Raw genomic sequence first — 19,324 nt, forward strand, 5'->3', positions numbered from 1 at the left:
ATAACGCGTCCGATGCTCTACCAACTGAGCTACCGCGGCGGCCATCCCCCCGTCCACTTTATAGGGTATATATGTGCATTTAAACGTGGGAGCGTCAGTCAGCGCCGCCAGTAGCCATGACGGCGAGTGTGGAACACTCTTTTTCTGCCTGTTGGCGTCACGTAGCACGTGAACTTATTGCGAGCTGGCAGCTGACCAATAATCCCTCGCATACTACCTGAAAGCATCAAGTCTGCCAGACTTGATGCTTTCAGGTAGTATGCGAGGGATGCTTGAATCTAAGCCGATGTCAGGTAGTATGCGAGGGTGCTTGAATCTAAGCCGATGTTTGTTTCTCTGGCCTTGCGAATTGGGTTTCGGCTTAGAATCGGGGCCGGCCTATACACGCGCGCGCACACACACACACACACACACACACACACACACACACACACACACACACACACACACACACACACACACACACACACACATATATATATATATATATATATATATATATATATATATATATATATATATATATATATATATATATATATGGTGTGTGTACAATAATGACGTCTTTGAGCCTGCACCTCTAAACTGCTGCAAGTTCTGGCACAGTTCCCCCGCGTAACCTCAACCTGACTTTACTCACACAAATACAATACACTTTAATTCTCAGTCCAAGTTGTACGGGAATGCGCTTTCGTGTAATGCACCCCACCCGCAAAGAAAATAAACGTGATGACAGATAGGTCTCGTAGACCCAGAACTAAGTAGTTTCCGTGTACGCTACACACGGTAAACTAAAATAAGAGCGATTGTTGCTCTGTGCTCTCTCCGTCCTGATGCCCACAGTAGGCGTTGAATAAACAGTTCGATTTCATCAAGTGACAACAATGTGTTGTGTCAACTCGGAAAAGCAACACTTCTGTCGCCAAGAGCTCGTGCCCGAGCAGAGATTTCGTAAACGTGGGCATCATGCTGCACGAAGATGTAGAGAGCTCACCGATGGTGGTGATGACGGTTAGCGAGTATAGGAAAGCCCCGGAGAAAGACCACTGTTGCTCGCGGCCAGACTCCTTCCCGTCGTAACCGTCTTTGACGGCAGCCACCAGCCTGAGCTGAAACTCGCGGATGTGCTCGTTCACGGCGAAGGTCCAGTTCTCCTTGTAGAGCACGTTCAGCTTCGCGGTCACGTCCCACAGCTGGCTGACGGTCTGCTCGCGCAGGGCGCGCACCTGGCTCGCCTTGCGCACCTCGTACGGCCCTTCAAGGGCGCGGAAGGCGAACGCACCAAGCACACTGTAGCCAACTACAAGCGCGCACAGACCCACGTGCGAGAACAGGAACGCAGCGAACTTGCGGCAGCACGAACGGCATTTGTTTTCCCCGGACGAAGGCGGCGAGGCTGCTAACCTGCGCTGCCGCCGCACCACGCTGCCGCCACGGCGTGACGGCGACCGGTCCACGGGCATCGTGGCCCAACGCTGCACTACGATACCGAAGACCAGCAGCCATGGTAGCAAGTACTACGTTGTCCAATCAGCGTACCGCAGGTCGCCGGCCTTATTGGCATTTGTTGGGGTGGAGAACAACACATCACGGCCGCTCAGAGGCCGACGCTGCCGCGGCTAGTTGCTCCCGATGAGCAAATGCCGTTGCGGGCATCACTCGCGCAGACTTCGGGAAAGAACACGCCGCGGGAGCGTTCAACGTGGACTACGCAGAGGGAGGAGGACGCTGTGAGCGCAGTATAATACGCCGCGACACTAAACAGCAGCAACGCGCAGCTTCGCACCAACGACATTTTTCCCTGCCGCAGAGCGAGAGCAGCTGAAAGCGCTTTCTGGTGTCCGGAGCGGTGGGAAATGAGTGTAGTACTTCCTGATCCTGGCGGTAGGTGGCGCTATCGCTGGCTGGCGAGCGCTCAAATAAAAAGGGCGCTAGCGCACTACCATCCAGTGCCTAAACTTGTGAAGTGTGCTTTTAACGGCAAAGCTGTTGTAGCTCGCCGTAGTTTATGCGGTGTCACCAGAAAAACATCACCGCAATCGGCACGCGCTCTCTTCGTCCTCATCTTCATCGTGGTCGTCGTCTCGATCACGGTGTTAGAAGTATCATGGAGGAAGGAAAAACTAAGGAGAGGCCCTATCGTATCCCAATGCATTGCGAAAAGTGTGGCGGAAGTGACGTCAGATTTATGGGGCAAACAAACCGGTATGGGGCAAACAAAACAGCAGACGCCCCGCCAGCCCCGCGGCGTGCTCTCCGCGGTGGTTCGCTTCTGCTCGAATCTGTAGTTCCAGCGTAAACTTAGCGCGTATTGTGCGGTTCGCACGCAGTAAAATGTTGCAAGCAGACGTTTACCGGGCTGTTCGTGCGTGGCAGGCCCGAGCGCTGCGTGCTGAAATTCTTCGTGGAGCGTTTTTGTGCAACAGTAGAGAAAGTACCGGTACGTGCCGTATTCAAAAACATTCAGCCCCTGCCTTATCGTATTCGAACTCACCTAGCAGTGACTTACGCGTTCTGCTGGGCGTTCGGCCTTTCTTTTCCTTTCTCGTAGCCCGATTAGCGGTTCTTTGTTCGTGTATATGGAGTAAGCGTAGTAGGTATTCGGCGCAACGCCAACCTATAGTTGGCGTAACTTCACGTCGAAAAGAGCACACCGCTGTATTGTATACGCGACCGTGCATGTAAAGTTTGTAATTCCAGTGCGCACACAACACAAGCACGCAGCGAGCGCACACCGCACAATACATACATCACGTAGTCCGATAACAACAACAAAAGTTTATTGCCCTTTTGTTTGAACGACACAGCCTCTAAAACGTACGATGCCTTCAGCACATGGTATGTACGGCGCGTCAGATGCCAGAAACAAAATTTCACGTGTGTTCCGAGTTGACAGAATGAGTAACAAGCAACAGAGCGCACATCCGAGAGCTTCGCACGCAAATACCATGCCTTAGTGATCAGTAATGAAGCGAACGTATACGTACACATGAAAAGTGACACCCGGTACTGTCCGCAGTGCACGCGATTTGCACAGGGTTTACGCAACAGTTGGGCATTGCGTAGCTTTCCTAAAGAACACACACAAAGAGGAGCAAGCGTGAATCGCCTACACCGCTTGCACGGCGAAAAACAAACAAACAAAAAAAGGCTGCAAAGTTTCGCGATGCGCGCATGCGCTTGCAAACGTCGCGACGGAAATCGCGAAATGTTTCGTTGCGCCTTCGCTAGGAGGCGATGCGGGTGTTTGCGATGCGGAGGCTTCACGAATGTGACGTCAGGGCCTCTCCTTAGTATTCCTTCCTCCATGAGAAGTATTATAGGTGGACCGACGGCGCCTCCGGAAGCGGCGAACTTCTGTCCGCGGTTTGTGGCGTCTTGTTCACAGGGCCCTAGATGGCGCTACGCTACTGGTGGCTCAAGAGCGGTATCAGGCGTGGTCGCTTCGGAGCCGCGACCGCCCCTCGAAATGAATAAAAAACTGTGCGTTCGCGCTATAACGAGCGCAAAAATAAATAAATAAATAATAGCTTCGAATAAATCGAAATTTGGACGATACAGCCGCTACCTGTTGAATATGTTGAATTTGCCACCGCGAAGGTTGGCGGTGGCAAATTCAACATATGCTTTCCTCATTCGGACAATTAAAGATATGACAGTGACGCCACGCTGAAATATGACAAAAATTAGTTCTATTTGTAGAAGTATAGTTTAGATAGTTAGAAAAAATACCGCATTAGCCGTAGTATTACAACAGAAAATGCACACTGTCTTTGCTGTCGCGAATATTGGAAGTAATTTGCGGTCGTTGATCGCGGATAAAAAATGTGTCACGAATACGACTGTTTAGCTGGTCGTGCATAAAATACTGAATTTTAGCGAATGCCAGCAGCTAAGTTTGAGGCACCGACGAAGGATATGAAAAAGCATCCTGGTTTGGCACTGCGAGAAGGGGAGACATTATGAATGGTTGATATATGTTTCCGATTCTTCTCTGTTGCCAACTGAGGAATATATTTCACTGTTTATGTCTCGCATAGTCACCCGAAGACAGCGTTACTACTTTGTCTTTCAAGGAACACGTCGATCGCGGTGTGCGGAGTCTTTACGAGCGTCAACCGCGATGGTACACCGGTTACGGTACTCGGCTGCTGACCGAAGTTCCCTAGTTCGATCCCAGCCGCGGCGGTCGCATTTTGACGGAGGCGGCGTGCTAGAGACTCGTGTACTCTACGATGTCAGTGCATGTTAAATAACACCACATTGCCGAAATTTGTGGAGCTCTGCTACGGCGTCCCTCATAATCATAACGTGGTTTCAGCACGTAAAACCCCATTTATTCTCAATGTTAACAAGCGTAGCTTTCGCACGGAGAGAGAAAGACTGCAAACGCACGTAGGTGTTAAAAAAAAACGGGCCAACTCACGGCGTGGATGAACTCAAGACGATGAACTCAAAACGAAATCAATACTTCGTCGGCACGGCCTCATTAGCCAGAGCCGCATTTCGTGATGTGCTCACAAGAACGTGCCCTTTGTACACTGCTTCCCACGCCTTCGTTATGTACTTCGGCTCGAAGTGCTTCTCGCACACGTAATCAGTCGACTGCAGCACGCGGTCCTTGCGCGGAATCGCATGGCGCCAAACATTGAGGCGTTCCGCATCTCAGGGTGCAGAAAAATCAACTTTTCAGTGCAGGTCTTGCACATAGAGTTGCACCGCGGCACAAAACACTTTTTGCCCATTTCACGGCTTTCTCACTCGAATAGCATGACCTGCCATCGCACAAAAAGAATTAAACGAGGAAGCAATGTGGCGACAACTGCTTCGTCACCGTGGCTTTGTCGGAGGAGAGGCCGGCGCGCGCCGCTGTGAGCCTCTTGACTGCTCCTGCCATCTCGCGGCGTGACGGCGCGGAGGAACCGAAGTTCGACGCAGCGAGCGCACGGCGCCGGTGCTGCGTCGTTCCACCTGTACTTCTAACACCGTGGTCTCGATCTTCTTCGCTCCCTAAAGAAAGAAGCGCCGATTTCACCGGCGCGGAATGCAATAACTCGAATGGGCGACATGACAGTGCAGAGAGAGAACGAATGAAAGAGAAATAAAGATACAGAAAGAAAGAAATTCTAGGGGGAAAAAATTCTTCGGAAGGCGATATTTGAACCCGCGTACACACCATCCGAAGGCGAGCAGCTAGCCGGGCACAGCATAGCCTTCTACAGAACAGTATAGCAAGAAGGTGAGAAAGGGAAGTGAGGGAGAGAAGGCCAGATGTGAGGGTGAGGAGAACAAAAAGGAGGAGAGTTAAAGATAAGAAAGAGAGAAAGAGAGAGAACGAAAGACAGAAACAAAAAGGTGTAGAGAGAGAGAATCAAAGAAAGAGAGAAAGATATAAGGAGCGAAAGAAAGAGATAAAGATACAAAGAGGAAGCGAGAAATACAACAGAGTTAGAGAGTAAAAAATTGAACATATAGAAAGAACGATAGAAAGAGCGGGAAAGAGAAACAGACACAGAGAGAAAAATAGGGAAGTGGTGATGAGGAGGGGAACGCCAGCAGCTCCGCTGCTACCTCATTCTTTACACCAAGAGTGCAGAGCTGCCCTACTTTTTATGTATTTTGCTTGGGAGACGCTGTTCTCACAGTGAAGCTCTATATGACCAGGCGAAAGCAAAATTCGTCCGTCCTACGCGCGCAATAATTCTTGGCGCCTATGTGCCATAATACTTGAGCAAATCCCACTTCTCACCACGGCTGCACTAGAAATGAAGAAGGGAGCCCACGGGCGGCAAACACCAATGGATTTTTCTCGACGGACGTAGCCAGTAATCGATAAAGACTTTAATGAACCCTCGGAATTAAACCAGCGATAGATACCGGGGCCGCACGTTTCAGCTTTGCTGGTTTGCAGATGTTTAAGTACTTTTCCTGGTTGAACATCTGCGATGGAGTGCTCTTTTTTCATGCCCTATGGCCCCGCCAGTTAGGCGCTTTCGGGTGAAGGGTTACTGCTGGCTTCTGGAGAGAAATACGCGTACGTTGTTGGACAGATCCCCGACTTTAACTCTTAAGGAATGCAGTTAGGCGTGTTGGTACCAGTGTTGCGGAATGGGCGCCTCTATTCCATTCCAATTCCATACCGGGGAATTAGAACTTGAGGGGGTCCGCTCTATGTACGGCTGGTGCAGAAGCCTAGCTCCGGTCCCAGCCGCAAATAGTCGTACCGTGTCAACGTCCCCTTCCCGTAGCGCGCGTCATCGCAGCTACGACGGGTTCGGGCGAATAAGGCAACAGGCTAGAACAACAAACAACACTTTATTGCTACTGTCACTGATCCCGTTAATGGGGACGGCAATCGCCGGGCGGATTCTAAGGGCTGGCGTCAAGGCCCTCCGAAAACGCACCACGAAAGCGCGGACAATTTAGAGTTGGTCCTTTGGTGCGCCAGCGAACGCCGGTTGTGGTCCAAAGACCGAGTCAGAGCCGAGAGTCGACAACACAAACGAAAACGAAATATATTCTCAGTTAACGCAATACAAATAATACAAACACATGCACACTAGGCTGGTACCAGTTACAACTTCACAATATAATTCAGATGGTGTTTACACAACGGGAGCTAAACAAACAGATCACACGCTACGAATGCAATCGCATGCATTACAACTATTCAACGACAGTTAAAGTCCTGAATAGATAATGGCGTATCCAGTCCACAATACTTGGACGGTAATCGAATGCTTCTCTTCAAGGAAACACTCACGCCAGCTCCAGCGTTGATCGTCGTAGCTCAACCGTCGTCGTGAGTTGTCACGGCTCACACGGCGTCATCATCCAATTCTTCCAAATTGACGATCGGCCGACCGCACACCATCATAAACACGTCTTCTTTGGCTAACGGAGCCACACTTCGCATAACTTCACCATCACCGGGCCGACTGACTCGCTCACTCCTTCGCTGACTGCCTCACTGTCGACTCGTCGTCGTTTGCACGCTTTTATCCCTTCTCCCCCGGTTTCTAGAAGCGTCGGGAGGGTTCTTCGGCGTGCAGTAGAGCCACGGTAAGGATAGTTCGAGATTTCTCTCGCCGGTTCTACTCGCGGCGGCGTCGCTCGGTGCTGCGTCCCCCCTTCCCTCTAGAAACATCCAGGTTTTGCCGGGCGTTTGATCGCGTTGGCTGCGTCTGGCTCCAGTGGGTGAGGAGGATGCGGCGCGCCGGCGTCTTTTGATGCTTGTTTTTTCGTCGTTCCCGCTTCTTGGGCGCGCGTCTCGCGCCGTTCTGTCGCGCAGCCGTATGAAAGCGGCCGCGCGCGTGCTTTATTAAGCGCTAATTTGTGACACTGCCCCCCACTTCAAGAATATTATCACATAATATTCAAACAACACAAATGAGCGCGCACATACACACAACTAGAAATGCCCCACATATAGAGTACATAACTCAGTCCATCACACAATGCGCGTCACATTCACAATAGAAATATCAATACAATTCACAGGGCATTTCAATGCCACTACATATAAAAGATATACACAAGTACATAAGTGCAACACACCAACATACAGTTCGTCTAAACAATGCGAACGCACAAAACAAAGCTGTCCCTTTACAACGCTTATACCGTTATATCAATAGCATTGTACACATAAAATAACGCAAGTAACACTTGGGCTCACTAGCCATACACACTCGACACTGGGTATAATAATACAACACACTGAAAACTCAAACCATTTCAAACACTTTCAACCCCAACACCCTGTCTTGTTTAAATCGTGTGGCGCTTGCGCCCCTTTTTTCGGTGCTCGCTCGCTCTCTTGTTGTTCCTCTTCTTTTTCTTGCGAGCCGGTCCATTTGGCGGTGCCGAAGGGGGCGTCTCTGCTGCCGTCGACACATTCGACACCGGCAAGGCGTGGTCGCGTTCGTTAGAACGTTCGCGGTGCTTCGCCAACTTCTGCGCGCCGTGGTGTTTTGCTTGGACGACCACCTTCGTCATCTTTTGAGCCGCAGATGATGGTGGCCGCTCAGTTGCAATGTCACCTGCTTGGCGCGTCTTCACAGGCGGTACAGCGACCGTTGGTGTCCCACTGTTGACATTCTTTGACGCCTCGGCTTCAGTATGAGCTCGGGTGACATCTTTCCTGAGATTCTCTTCCGCTGTTTCTTCTCTTCGCGGTTCCTGAGCGGACGAGGACTCCATCTTCGGGGCTTCTCCCAAACGTTCAGGATCGTCCTGCCCTCGCGCTCCGGCGATGTTTCCAATGATTAGGTCAATCAGGGGGTTATTCATGCACAGGGCAGTAACTCTCCCACTGAAGTAAGGGGTCTCAACCTCAATCTTGGCTTCAGGAAGCATTAGAATCGAACTATCAAGCAGGCGAACTTGTTGGGTATTGCCTGTGAAATCACTCTCTCGGACCAATTTCGTTCGTACGATAACAGTGGTGCACCCACTATCTCTTAATACCGTGACTTCCTTTCCACCAACCTTCCCCTTAAGTGTCACCATTCCTTCCGTTGTGTCTGTTGTCATCGCAGCACCAATGAAATGCATTTTCTTCCAGCTTTTCAGCTCGGCCAATTCATCATTGGTCCCTTCCGCTTCCTCTTTTGGCGGGGCATACGCACAAGCTGCTTGGTGGACTTTACTCGCATCGCTTCGACATGTGTCCGCTTTAGCCCAGTTTGTCCACATTTGAAACACTTCATCACACTGGGGCGTGAGAAGTTGGTTCGACAACTGTTAGCGCGATGACCCACGCGGTTGCACAGAAAGCATCACGGAACACTCTCTGGTGCACGCTTGTTTTCTTCAGGTGCCGATTTCTTCGACTCCTCGTGAACCTCCTTTTTTAGTTTGGCCAGATTCGTGCCACCTTGCGCTTCCAAGAATTGATCGGCCAATTCAAGCATGTCCTCGAGCGATTTAGCTTTCCTCTCTTTCAGATACAGCGACAGGCTCGGGTGGCAACTGGTGAGAAATTGCTCTCTGATTAGAAGCTCTCTAAGCTCACCGTACTCCTGTGCCGTCTCTGAAAGTTCGATCCACCTGTCAAAATAATGGCTGAGCCGCGCGGCATACTGCGTTGCCGTCTCGCCATCAGCTGGCTTTCCCGTACGGAACCGATCTCGGAAGCCTTCCACGGTGAATCTAAATCGCTTCAGCAAAGCAGCTTTCACTTTCGTGTAATTAGCTGCATCGGTAGGTGTCATCATACCGTACACACTGAGCGCTTCGCCACTCAAACAAGTGCTCAAAGCCGTTGCCCATTGCTGTTCCGGCCAATTTTGGCTGCTAGCTGTCGTCTCAAACCTGTGCAGGTATGCATCAAGGTCATCTTTCCTCTCATCAAACGCCACAAGCAGTTTGCTTGGGTTCAAACGGAAGCTATGATCTTCCCTTACACTGCTCTCCACTCTAGCCTGGACGGGAGTTTCTACGCGCTGCTGCAAACGGAGCCGTTCGAGTTCCAATTCGTGCTGCCGTTGCCTTTCTCTCTCAGCCATCTGCGCCTCTCTTTCTTCTTTCTCCCTCTCAGCTGCTAGCCTCTCTCTCTCCAGCTCCAGTTTCAATTGTTGTTCTCTTTCTTCCTTCAGCTGTCGCTCTTTAGCCTCTCGCTCTTCTTTCTCCCTCTCAGCTGCCAACCTCTCTCGTTCAAGCTCGGCTTTCAGCTGTTGTTCCTTCATCTCTCTTTCTTCCTTAGCTCTTTCTCTTCTTTTTCCTTTTGGCTAACCCACTTTCGTAGTTCGGCCCCAGAAAGACCCATCTTCTCACCAAGGGCAACTAATTTCTCGAGATCCATGATGCCCGTCAACGATAACCTAGCCGCGTGCACAAAATATCTGCCTAACTTCGAATTCGAAAACACTTTATGCACACAGGTTAGCGAGAACGCGGTGCAGCAACCAAAAATCGTTCGCAAGCACTATCAACGTCTCAAGGCTCTTTCTTCCTACTTTGGACACACTGTGCACCAAAAAGGTCCTGTCGCGGACGCCAGAATAATTGTCACTGATCCCGTAAATGGGGACGGCAATCGCCGGGCGGATTCTAAGGGCTGGCGTCAAGGCCCTCCGAAAACGCACCACGAAAGCGCGGACAATTTAGAGTTGGTCCTTTGGTGCGCCAGCGAACGCCGGTTGTGGTCCAAAGACCGAGTCAGAGCCGAGAGTCGACAACACAAACGAAAACGAAATATATTCTCAGTTAAGGCAATACAAATAATACAAACACATGCACACTAGGCTGGTACCAGTTACAACTTCACAATATAATTCAGATGGTGTTTACACAACGGGAGCTAAACAAACAGATCACACGCTACGAATGCAATCGCATGCATTACAACTATTCAACGACAGTTAAAGTCCTGAATAGATAATGGCGTATCCAGTCCACAATACTTGGACGGTAATCGAATGCTTCTCTTCAAGGAAACACTCACGCCAGCTCCAGCGTTGATCGTCGTAGCTCAACCGTCGTCGTGAGTTGTCACGGCTCACACGGCGTCATCATCCAATTCTTCCAAATTGACGATCGGCCGACCGCACACCATCATAAACACGTCTTCTTTGGCTAACGGAGCCACACTTCGCATAACTTCACCATCACCGGGCCGACTGACTCGCTCACTCCTTCGCTGACTGCCTCACTGTCGACTCGTCGTCGTTTGCACGCTTTTATCCCTTCTCCCCCGGTTTCTAGAAGCGTCGGGAGGGTTCTTCGGCGTGCAGTAGAGCCAAGGCTAAGGATAGTTCGAGATTTCTCTCGCCGGTTCTACTCGCGGCGGCGTCGCTCGGTGCTGCGTCCCCCCTTGCCTCTAGAAACATCCAGGTTTTGCCGTGCGTTTGATCGCGTTGGCTGCGTCTGGCTCCAGTGGGTGAGGAGGATACGGCGCGCCGGCGTCTTTTGATGTTTGTTTTTTCGTCGTTCTCGCTTCTTGGGCGCGCGTCTCGCGCCGTTCTGTCGCGCAGCCGTATGAAAGCGGCCGCGCGCGTGCTTTATTAAGCGCTAATTTGTGACAGCTACGCTAGCAAAAGATTGGGGGACCCTTAAGCTTCGCCTTTAAGAGTTTAACGCGATAGCGAAATCCGGCCCCTAGTGCGCACTTCAACCACTAATTGCATACTTATTAATTTGTATTGTTACACACACACGCACACAGACACACACGCGCGCGCGCGCGCGCGAATGGTACAAGTTTTTGATCTAAAGCACGAGTCGCATGGCCTCCAAGATATGCGCCGCGCATCCGCCATCTCGGAGGCCATAAAGAGTTGAAACATATTTCTTACAATGCCTCACAGATGGCAACACATTACTTAGCGTTTGCTGTTTTCTTGATCAACGCCTCCTCTAGAAACTGGCGTTGGCTTGAAATGTTTTCCGCTAGATGGACATAGTTGTCCATCTTTAGAGCTGTTTGAAAGTTCGTGTGTGTTTTTTAGCGGCGATGGCTGCACTATCCCTGCCTTTTTCGACGTAATTTGATGGCCTCGCCTGTGCACCTACAAATCGCCGAATGGGCTCGTTTTCGTCGTGACACCAGCCGAACAAAATGCGTTAAGGAGACTCCTTCCACTACATGGCATTTATGTAGTGTTTTTTTCCGAAGCAGCTGCAAGTTACATGGTGGCTTTGTGGTAGGACACCTGCTTGCCACGCGAACGGCCCGGGTTCGATCCTCAGTGGAACCGAAGACTTTTGTTGATTGTTTTATTTGCTTCTGTCTCGATTTTTCGCTCACGGACGATTTTTCGCTCACAACCAACGGTGCCGACGCCGACACCGGAATTTCTGCGACACGAGCTCTCTAACGCTATCGCGTTAATAACGCGTAAATGTCGCGTAGAGGGATAGTCCGCTCTCGGGGAAAACAAAGGGTAACGCTTACACCTTCGGTCGATGATCGGCTCGCGGGTCTCGGGGCGGTGAGATGTTCCTTCGCAGGTCAGCAGGGCACGAGAGACCGTCTCTCTGCCTGGTCGGCAGTTTTGTTCAGCTCCCGTGTCCCTCCCCACCGCGAGGGTTGATTCCCTCGCAGGGCGAGTTCCCTTTCCCGCGAGCCGGGAAGCGAGGATTGGCGCGCGGAGTGACGGGGAAGAAGGGGTTGTCCGGCAGGAAAGGGCGACGGTGCTCCTCTCCTAGTGGTCCCTTGGCTACCACCGTCCGTTCGCGATCGCGCCAGCCTTAAGGAAAGGAAATGGGCGCGTGTGCTCTCCCACATCCTCATCCCCTTAAGCAAGCCCTCGGACGACAGAGACTGAACCATGAGAACAATAAAAAAAAAATGTTTTAAATGTGAAGCATTTCTTAGCGAACCTCTGGCACTTTGAGCGTTTCTATCTATCTATCTATCTATCTATCTATCTATCTATCTATCTATCTATCTATCTATCTATCTATCTATCTATCTATCTATCTATCTATCTAGCCGCCTACGTCTGGGTGCTCTCATGATCGCCTCCTTAAGTTGGTGTAGACCAAAATTTGCATGAGAGGGTAAGAGGATTTGACGAATATGATTGCCAGGTCATGATATGAATAACGTTAAAATCCTGTCGCGTACGTCGTCAAACCCTTTCCACTAGACACGTGTGGCACATACCCGTTTACCACGGGCCGCGGTGTACGGGTATGCGCCACAGGTGATTGACAGTTTATATCTACTCAGGAACGGCGAAAACAGACGTTGGTAACTTAAATGCTAGAGCGTTAAGGAAAACCAACATCGGCAGCGTTGACTCAGCGAATGGAAATAATAAAAATTAGGATCCCAGCAGGAATCGAACCCAAGCATTCTGCGTGGCAATCAGGGATTCTACCAATGAGCCACGCCGGGTCTATAAACTGGCTTGCAAAAAACAGCCTATACGCAGGCGCACTATCGGTGCAACGTCAATTGTGGTTGTGGTGCTGGCTACCTAATTTTACAAGACAGCAATAAACACTACATGATACTCCTACGATGTGTACTCCTACGATACAGGCGTCATATCAGATGAACGTCTGTAGTTCCAGTGTTGGCTCCTCTTTTATAGCGGTCTAATAAACATTATATTTGTATTTCTATGATTCGGGAAGCTATATTGGAGCATTGCTCAACCCCGGAGTAATACATTAACGAATGTTACATATGATATCCACATCACAGCACCGTAAAGTGCACTTCGTCCACCAGAACGACGCAGTGTCCTCTTCATTTCTTATGAGGCTGGGCGATGGCCTCATGCTGACCGAGGATGATGCCAGATTAATTGACAACCGCTTTGTAGACTAGGCTACGCAGGCCACATACGCCCAGGTAGTCTACGAATACGACAAACACCATCCACTGAAGTTGGTCTACGTAGCACTATCCAGGCCTACCAGCCTCGACGGCCTATACCTCACCAACACGAAGGGTGGCTTCAGGTTCGGACATGTCGCTGGCTCTGTCGACAGATAATTTGTCGACGAAATGACCGAGGCATCCACGAATTCCAACAGCTCTAATATACCACATACTTCACTACACATGGACTCCTCATCACCACGATCACGACCGGATCCTATAACAAGTCATGACCAGCTGTTGGTGCTCACTGATCATGGTGATGATGCCCTTGCTCAAGAACTGTCAAGAACTTCTTGCACACATGCACACGGGTTCGTGAAACGTGCGTGCGTTTTCGGGACACGTATAAGCACTACATATCACCTTACCGCTTCTGGTTTTGGTAATACCCACGTGTCCATTGGCTGCGTTACCCAACCGTAAACAACTGGTTATATAACACATATGCGGCTCTTCAACATATATATGTGTGCGTGTAAAATATATACAAATCTTTAGCGTCATTTTGTAAGGTGTCGCTCAGTAAAAAAAAGTTACGCCACAGTCACCTACCCGCCACATGCTTCGCATAACATCGACTCCCATGGTACGTGGGAGGAAGGCAAGGAGGGCGTGGTCTACGTCCATTCCCTCCTGCCCTGGCGGCTCTGCCGTGGGTGCCGCCGGTGCCCCCAGTGGTGTCGCCGCAGCCCCCAGCGCGGCCACGGTCGTGTCATCCGCCGTTGCCGCTGCCGCCGCCGTCCTGGCCTCCGTCGCCGCTGCCGTCCCGGCCTCCGTCGCCGCCGCCGCCCCGGCCTCCGTCGCCGCCGTCCCGGCCTCCGCCGGCAGCCCCTCAGGTGGACCCGCTGTGGCCGCATGGCCAATGGCTATAGTTAGTAGCCACTGAGCGAAGTCCGCCTCCCGGGCCGCCCGCGCCAGCATGGCCCTGGCCGCCTCGCTGGGGCGTTCCTCAGAGGCGTCGCGGCTCGGTGGCAGGGTGTGTCCCGTGCGGCGCCGGTGCAGCTTACTCTGCGCATGAGACTCGTGCACCATTACGGCGCCGCACGGACATAGCCGCGTTCCTGCGGGCACCGGGAGGCAGGCCCCGTTCGCCCTCCGGTCCGCGTCCGCCACCGTCCTGCCCTGGAAAAGGCGGTACAGGCGGGCCGGAGGCGTCCCAACGCGGGCCCTCTCCTGCCGGCGCCAGGGCCTCGATGAGACGTACGCCACCGGGGGGTCCACTCCATCCTGGCTCGTCCAGGTGGCCACATCCCGGTAGCGGCTCTGAGGCGACGCGGCCGGCTCTCTCGGCTGGGCTGGTGGTTGAGGAGAAATGGCAGCCGGGTAGCGGCGGTCAAGTGGCGGGGCGTACGGGCGGCGTGTCGCCTACGGGGGGTCCTCCGCAACGGCGTCTGCTGCGATGTCTGGGCGCGCTGGGGCCGCGACGACGATGGAGGGTGTGGGGGCTCGCCGCGAGGAGGTGGTCTCTCTGAGACGTCCCGGCGGCTACTGAAGCTTCCCTGCCGGTCCATCTGTTCGGTGAAAGTCGACACAGAAAAGGATTAACACTCGCAGATCATGTTGCGCGTGAATCGTTGCACCCCGCGTAGAACATATCAAACGCGGCCTACCATGCAGAGTTGTCTCCGCCTGTTTCGCAAGAAGTACCGCGGCTCGGGGCTCTTCACTCGGTTTCGAGCGTTCCCAGCCGCCGGCCGCGGCTCGGAGGGGGACTGATAGTCGTCTCCATGCTCCTCCCGTGACACGTAACGTTTCAAGTCGCATACGTGCACTGGTCCGCCGCTCGGTTTGCCTTTCATGTTCGCGAGCCGATAAACAAGCGAGGAAACCTTCTCTCGCACTCGGTACGGCCCGGACCATTTCGGTGCCAGCGAGGCTGCAAACTGTTTGCTAGCGTCGCTAAGAACATGATGGCGTCGCAGCACCAGATCGCCCACTTCGTAGTGTACGTTCCGATGCGAGCGGTCGTACTGCGCCTTCTGTTGTGCCCTAGCAGTGCCGAGCATTACTGCGTGCTTTACGTAAAACTTCCGCTAGCTTCTCGCGCAACTGCGCTGCGTATTCAGCTCGTGCTGATGACGCCACTGGCACTCCACTGCGATCCGCGAGTACAGTCTCCATCGGATTCGGCAGTTCTCTTCCCAGGTTTAGAAAAGAAGGCGCATACCCAGTCGAGCGGTTCACAGTCGATCGCAACGCAAACCTGATCTCTGGAAGGTAGGTATCCCAGTCCTTGTGCCTTTCAGAGAACGCGACAAGCATGTGCTTGATGTTGCGATTAACTCGTTCCGTGGGGTTCGACTGAGCATGGTAGGTGGTTGTTTTCTTGTGCTTAATGCCAAGCGCGGCGCACGTGTCAACAAACACCTTCGCAGTAAAATAAGACGCGTTGTCTGTTATCAACTGCTCAGGGAAACCAAACCTGGTGAAAACCTCCATCAACTTATCCAAGATCACTCGAGCCGTCAGCTTTCTAAGGGGGAAAAGTTCTACCCACTTAGTGAAGTGATCCGTGACCACCAGCAAGAATTTGTTTCTGCTAGGAGTTGTGGGGTACGGTCCCATTACGTCACATGCCGCGATTTGCCAGGGAGTCTGGCTGTTGATCGGCTGCATGAGGCCGGGCGGTCGTCCGCCTCGGGGCTTGACGCTTTGGCACACGTGGCATGAACGGGCGTAACGAATCACATCCCGCTTCATGCCTGGCCAGGTAGCGAGGCGACACAACTTAGCATAAGTCTTAGGGCCGCTCGCATGCCCAGCAATGCACGGGTCATGAAAGTAGCGAAGCAGTGCTCCTCTCAACTTGCGCGGTATAACGACCTTGAATGACTCACTTGTGTCATCGTCGGATGGTATGTACCTCAGCAGGACGCCGTCAGAATCCAGCAGATAAGAATCCATCGCGCTCACAGCATTACCAGCTGTTGCCGAGCGCTCCGCACCGACAGCAAAACCAGCTGCCCCCGTGTGCGCGGTGGCCTCGCCACCCGGCTGCCGGAGCCCGTCGAACACCTTTCGACAAAACGGATCTTTCTGCTGAGCTTCTAACAGCTCCCTTCTGCTGAAAACAATCCCCGCGCTAACGACAGCCTCCACGTGGTTCACGCTTGTGCCTTGAACTGACGTATGTTCTACTGTTTCCGTTAGCGCTACTTCGAGTGTCTCGCTCTCAGTCCGTTCCGGGTCATTCTCGTGACGGACTGGAGCACGCGATAGTGCGTCGGCCGCGGCATTGTTCTTGCCCTTGCGGTAGCGTACGGTGAAGTCGTAACGCTGCAGAAGCAATGCCCAACGAGCCAGGCGGCCACTTGGTTCGTTCAAGCGCCTCAACCACGTGAGCGCCATGTGGTCCGTCTCAATAACAAACGCCACTCCGTCGATGTAATAGTCAAACTTACGGAGAGCGAAAACTATCGCGAGACACTTTTTCTCTGTTACCGAGTAGTTCCTCTCCGCCGGCGTTAACGAACGGCTCGCGAACGCAATCGGTCGGAGGGCACCTCCATGCTCCTGAAGCAAAATTGCTCCTAACCCCAGGTCGCTTGCGTCTGTTTGAATCACAAACTCCCTGTTCAAATCGGGTAGCTGCAGTTCAGCCGCGTTAGCCAGCAACTTAGTGAGGCGACGCAGTGCGGCCTCCTGCTCTTGACCCCAAGCCCAACGCTCGCCTTTCCTCAAGAGCTTTGTCAAAGGCGCCTGCACTGCCGCACAGTCTGGAATGAATTGGCGATAGAAGTTCGCCATCCCCAGGAAGCGCCTCAGCTCACCGATATCTTTCGGCGACGGATAGCTGACTATCGCTTCAAGCTTACCCTTATTCGGCAAAATGCGACCCTCGTCAAGCGTGAATCCCAACAATGTTATTCGGGTCGCCGCTATCTGAGCTTTGTTCGGGTTCAGAGTGATGCCCGCAGACCTCAGCCTTTCTAGAACGTCTCTTAAGTGGCGCAAGTGCTCATCGAACGTTTTCGAGTATACCACTATGTCGTCTAGGTATGCGAGGGCGTGCTGCCACTTTGCATCTCCCAGAACTTGGTCCATTAGCCTTTGATAAGTAGCGGGAGCCCCCACTAAGCCAAAAGACATTCTCCTAAATTGGAAAAGTCCCCTGTGGCATGTGACAGCTGACTTCTCTCTGTCCCGCTCGTCCATTTCGACTTGAAAATATCCACGACTAGCATCGAGCGTCGTAAAGTACTTCGCCCCGCCTAGGTTGGATACCAACGATGAAATGGATGGAAGAGGGTATGCGTCCTTCTTCGTAACCTCATTCAGCCTGCGGTAGTCTACACAAAGGCGATATGTATCATTCTTCTTTGGAACTAGAACAACCGGGAAACCCCATGGGCTGTTTGACCTTTCGACCACGCCTGTGTCGATGAGTTCGTCCAAGGCGGCGTCAAGTGCTTTCCGCTTAGCCAAGCTAATCGGTCGGGGATTGCATTTCCAAGGTCGTGCGTCACCCATGTCAGTTGTGTGCTTGACGAGCGTAGTGCGGCCTGGGCGGTCAGTGAAAATCGCGTCGTACTCGTACAACAGCGACGACAGCTGCACCTTTTCCCTTTCTGGCATGCTGTGTGCTTCTGCCAAAAGCAGGTGCACTGACCTTCCCTGTACCGCGGCACATTGTTCTGGCGGGGTTACTCGCTTACTCCGCGCGTTTTCCTCCTCTCTCACTCGCGCTGCTCCCTGCGATTGGCATGCTGTTGTCAATGCGGGTGCTTTCGAGAAAAGCTTTAGCGCGTCTCCGTCGCGCTCTCGGTAACCCCCTTTTGCAATGTCAATGACAATCCCTGACTTGGCGAGAAAGTCTCTACCCAGGATTAGAGGCATTGACAAACCGGGAAGATGGACAAAGCGTTGTCGCCTCACGCATCTTTCCCAACGGATCACAAGTCTAGCCGCACCGCTCGATTGCGCTGTGCCCGAAGCAAGGCGGAACGTGGTGTTGCTTTGTCTCAAGCGGATATTGTTCTCGCAGAGATGGTGCAACACCTCGTCCCCAAATAATGAAGCGCTTGCCCCAGTATCCAAAAGTGCTACAAACTTCTTTCGAGCTATCGTTAACTCGATTAACGGTGCGGGCGAGTCTACGGCATCACCTGCGCGACAGACTGTAGGTGCTAGTGATCCGAGCGCATCGGTAGGACTACTGGTCCCGCGCGGTGCCCGACGTGGTTCACCGGCGGCGTCGTGCGTTTCCCGAACCGCGTGTTCGCTCCTGACCCGGCGTGCGGCCGCATTCGCGGGCGGTGTGCCCCGGTGCGCCGCACCGGTAGCAAGGACCGCGGAAACCACGCCGGCCCGGGCGCTCGTCGCCACGATCCGGCGGGCCTCGCTCCGCGTTGCGCCGCTCGTCTGGGCTCGTCTCGACCACGTGCTCCTGCCGCGGAACGTCACGTGCAGGCGCAGCACGGGCCGTACGAAGCGCGTAAGCGTAGGGGTCCAAAGCGCGGTCTGACAGTTCGCAGCCGCGCGGTACGTGCTCATCAGCGAACGAAGCTGACGCGTTACCCCTAAACTCCTCTGAACCGACCGCTCCACCGTTCCACGCGCAGCGAGGCTCGAGTGACTGCGCTGCGGGTGGAGGCGGGCGGTACGCTCGCGCCGCGAGGATGTCCCCTTGTATGCGCTCCGCTTCGGCGGCGAGCTCTTCTAGGTTTGCGAACTTGCATCCCCTAAAGTGCGCCGCAAAAGTCGGGTGCGCTTGCCGTGTAACGCGCTCGACTTTCTCCGCGTTGGTGGCGAGAGGGTTAGCGAGGCGATAAAGTTCGTCCATCGCCCGTACGTACTCCAGCAAGGATTCGTCCGGATGCTGGGTGCGTAGCTCCAACTCCCTCCTCAAACGCCACTCGTAATTCGCCGGAAGGAATTCGTCGCGGAAGCTCTCGCGGAACTCTTCTACCGTGCGGGCGCGATGTCCGGTCAGTCGGAACCATCGGGCCGCTTGCTCTGTCAGCGACACCGGGACCACACGCGCGA

General features: G+C 52.9%; 2 protein-coding genes across 2 annotated transcripts in view; both read right to left on the reverse strand.

Moving 5' to 3' along the window:
- LOC119391998 (TWiK family of potassium channels protein 7) overlaps nt 1-1,762 on the reverse strand; it is a 200,127-nt gene extending 198,365 nt beyond the window's left edge. The window contains exon 1 of the mRNA XM_037659633.2: nt 995-1,762. Coding sequence (XP_037515561.1) covers nt 995-1,463 — 469 coding nt within the window. The 5' untranslated portion in view covers nt 1,464-1,762. The remainder of the gene's footprint in view (nt 1-994) is intronic.
- LOC119391999 (uncharacterized) lies at nt 1,598-14,850 on the reverse strand. The gene is made up of 3 exons (XM_037659634.1): nt 14,709-14,850; nt 13,930-14,634; nt 1,598-1,707 (listed from the first exon to the last, which is right to left on the reverse strand). The coding sequence occupies exons 1-3, from the start codon at nt 14,848-14,850 to the stop codon at nt 1,598-1,600; spliced, it is 957 nt and encodes a 318-aa protein (XP_037515562.1).
- Nucleotides 14,851-19,324: the final 4,474 nt, after the last annotated feature.

This window comes from Rhipicephalus sanguineus, chromosome 4 (assembly GCF_013339695.2).
Source record: "Rhipicephalus sanguineus isolate Rsan-2018 chromosome 4, BIME_Rsan_1.4, whole genome shotgun sequence".
NCBI lineage: Eukaryota > Metazoa > Arthropoda > Arachnida > Ixodida > Ixodidae > Rhipicephalus > Rhipicephalus sanguineus.

What these genes read in the sequence shown, in the direction of transcription:
- LOC119391999 (XM_037659634.1), bottom strand. Translation starts at nt 14,850, where the DNA reads ATGGACCGGCAGGGAAGCTTCAGTAGCCGCCGGGACGTCTCAGAGAGA. An exon ending in GCCGTTGCGGAGGACCCCCC is followed by an intron (nt 14,635 to 14,708) that starts GTAGGCGACACG and finishes CTCAACCACCAG; the next exon opens with CCCAGCCGAGAGAGCCGGCC. An exon ending in CCTCCTTGCCTTCCTCCCAC is followed by an intron (nt 1,708 to 13,929) that starts GTACCATGGGAG and finishes CCCTCTGCGTAG; the next exon opens with TCCACGTTGAACGCTCCCGC.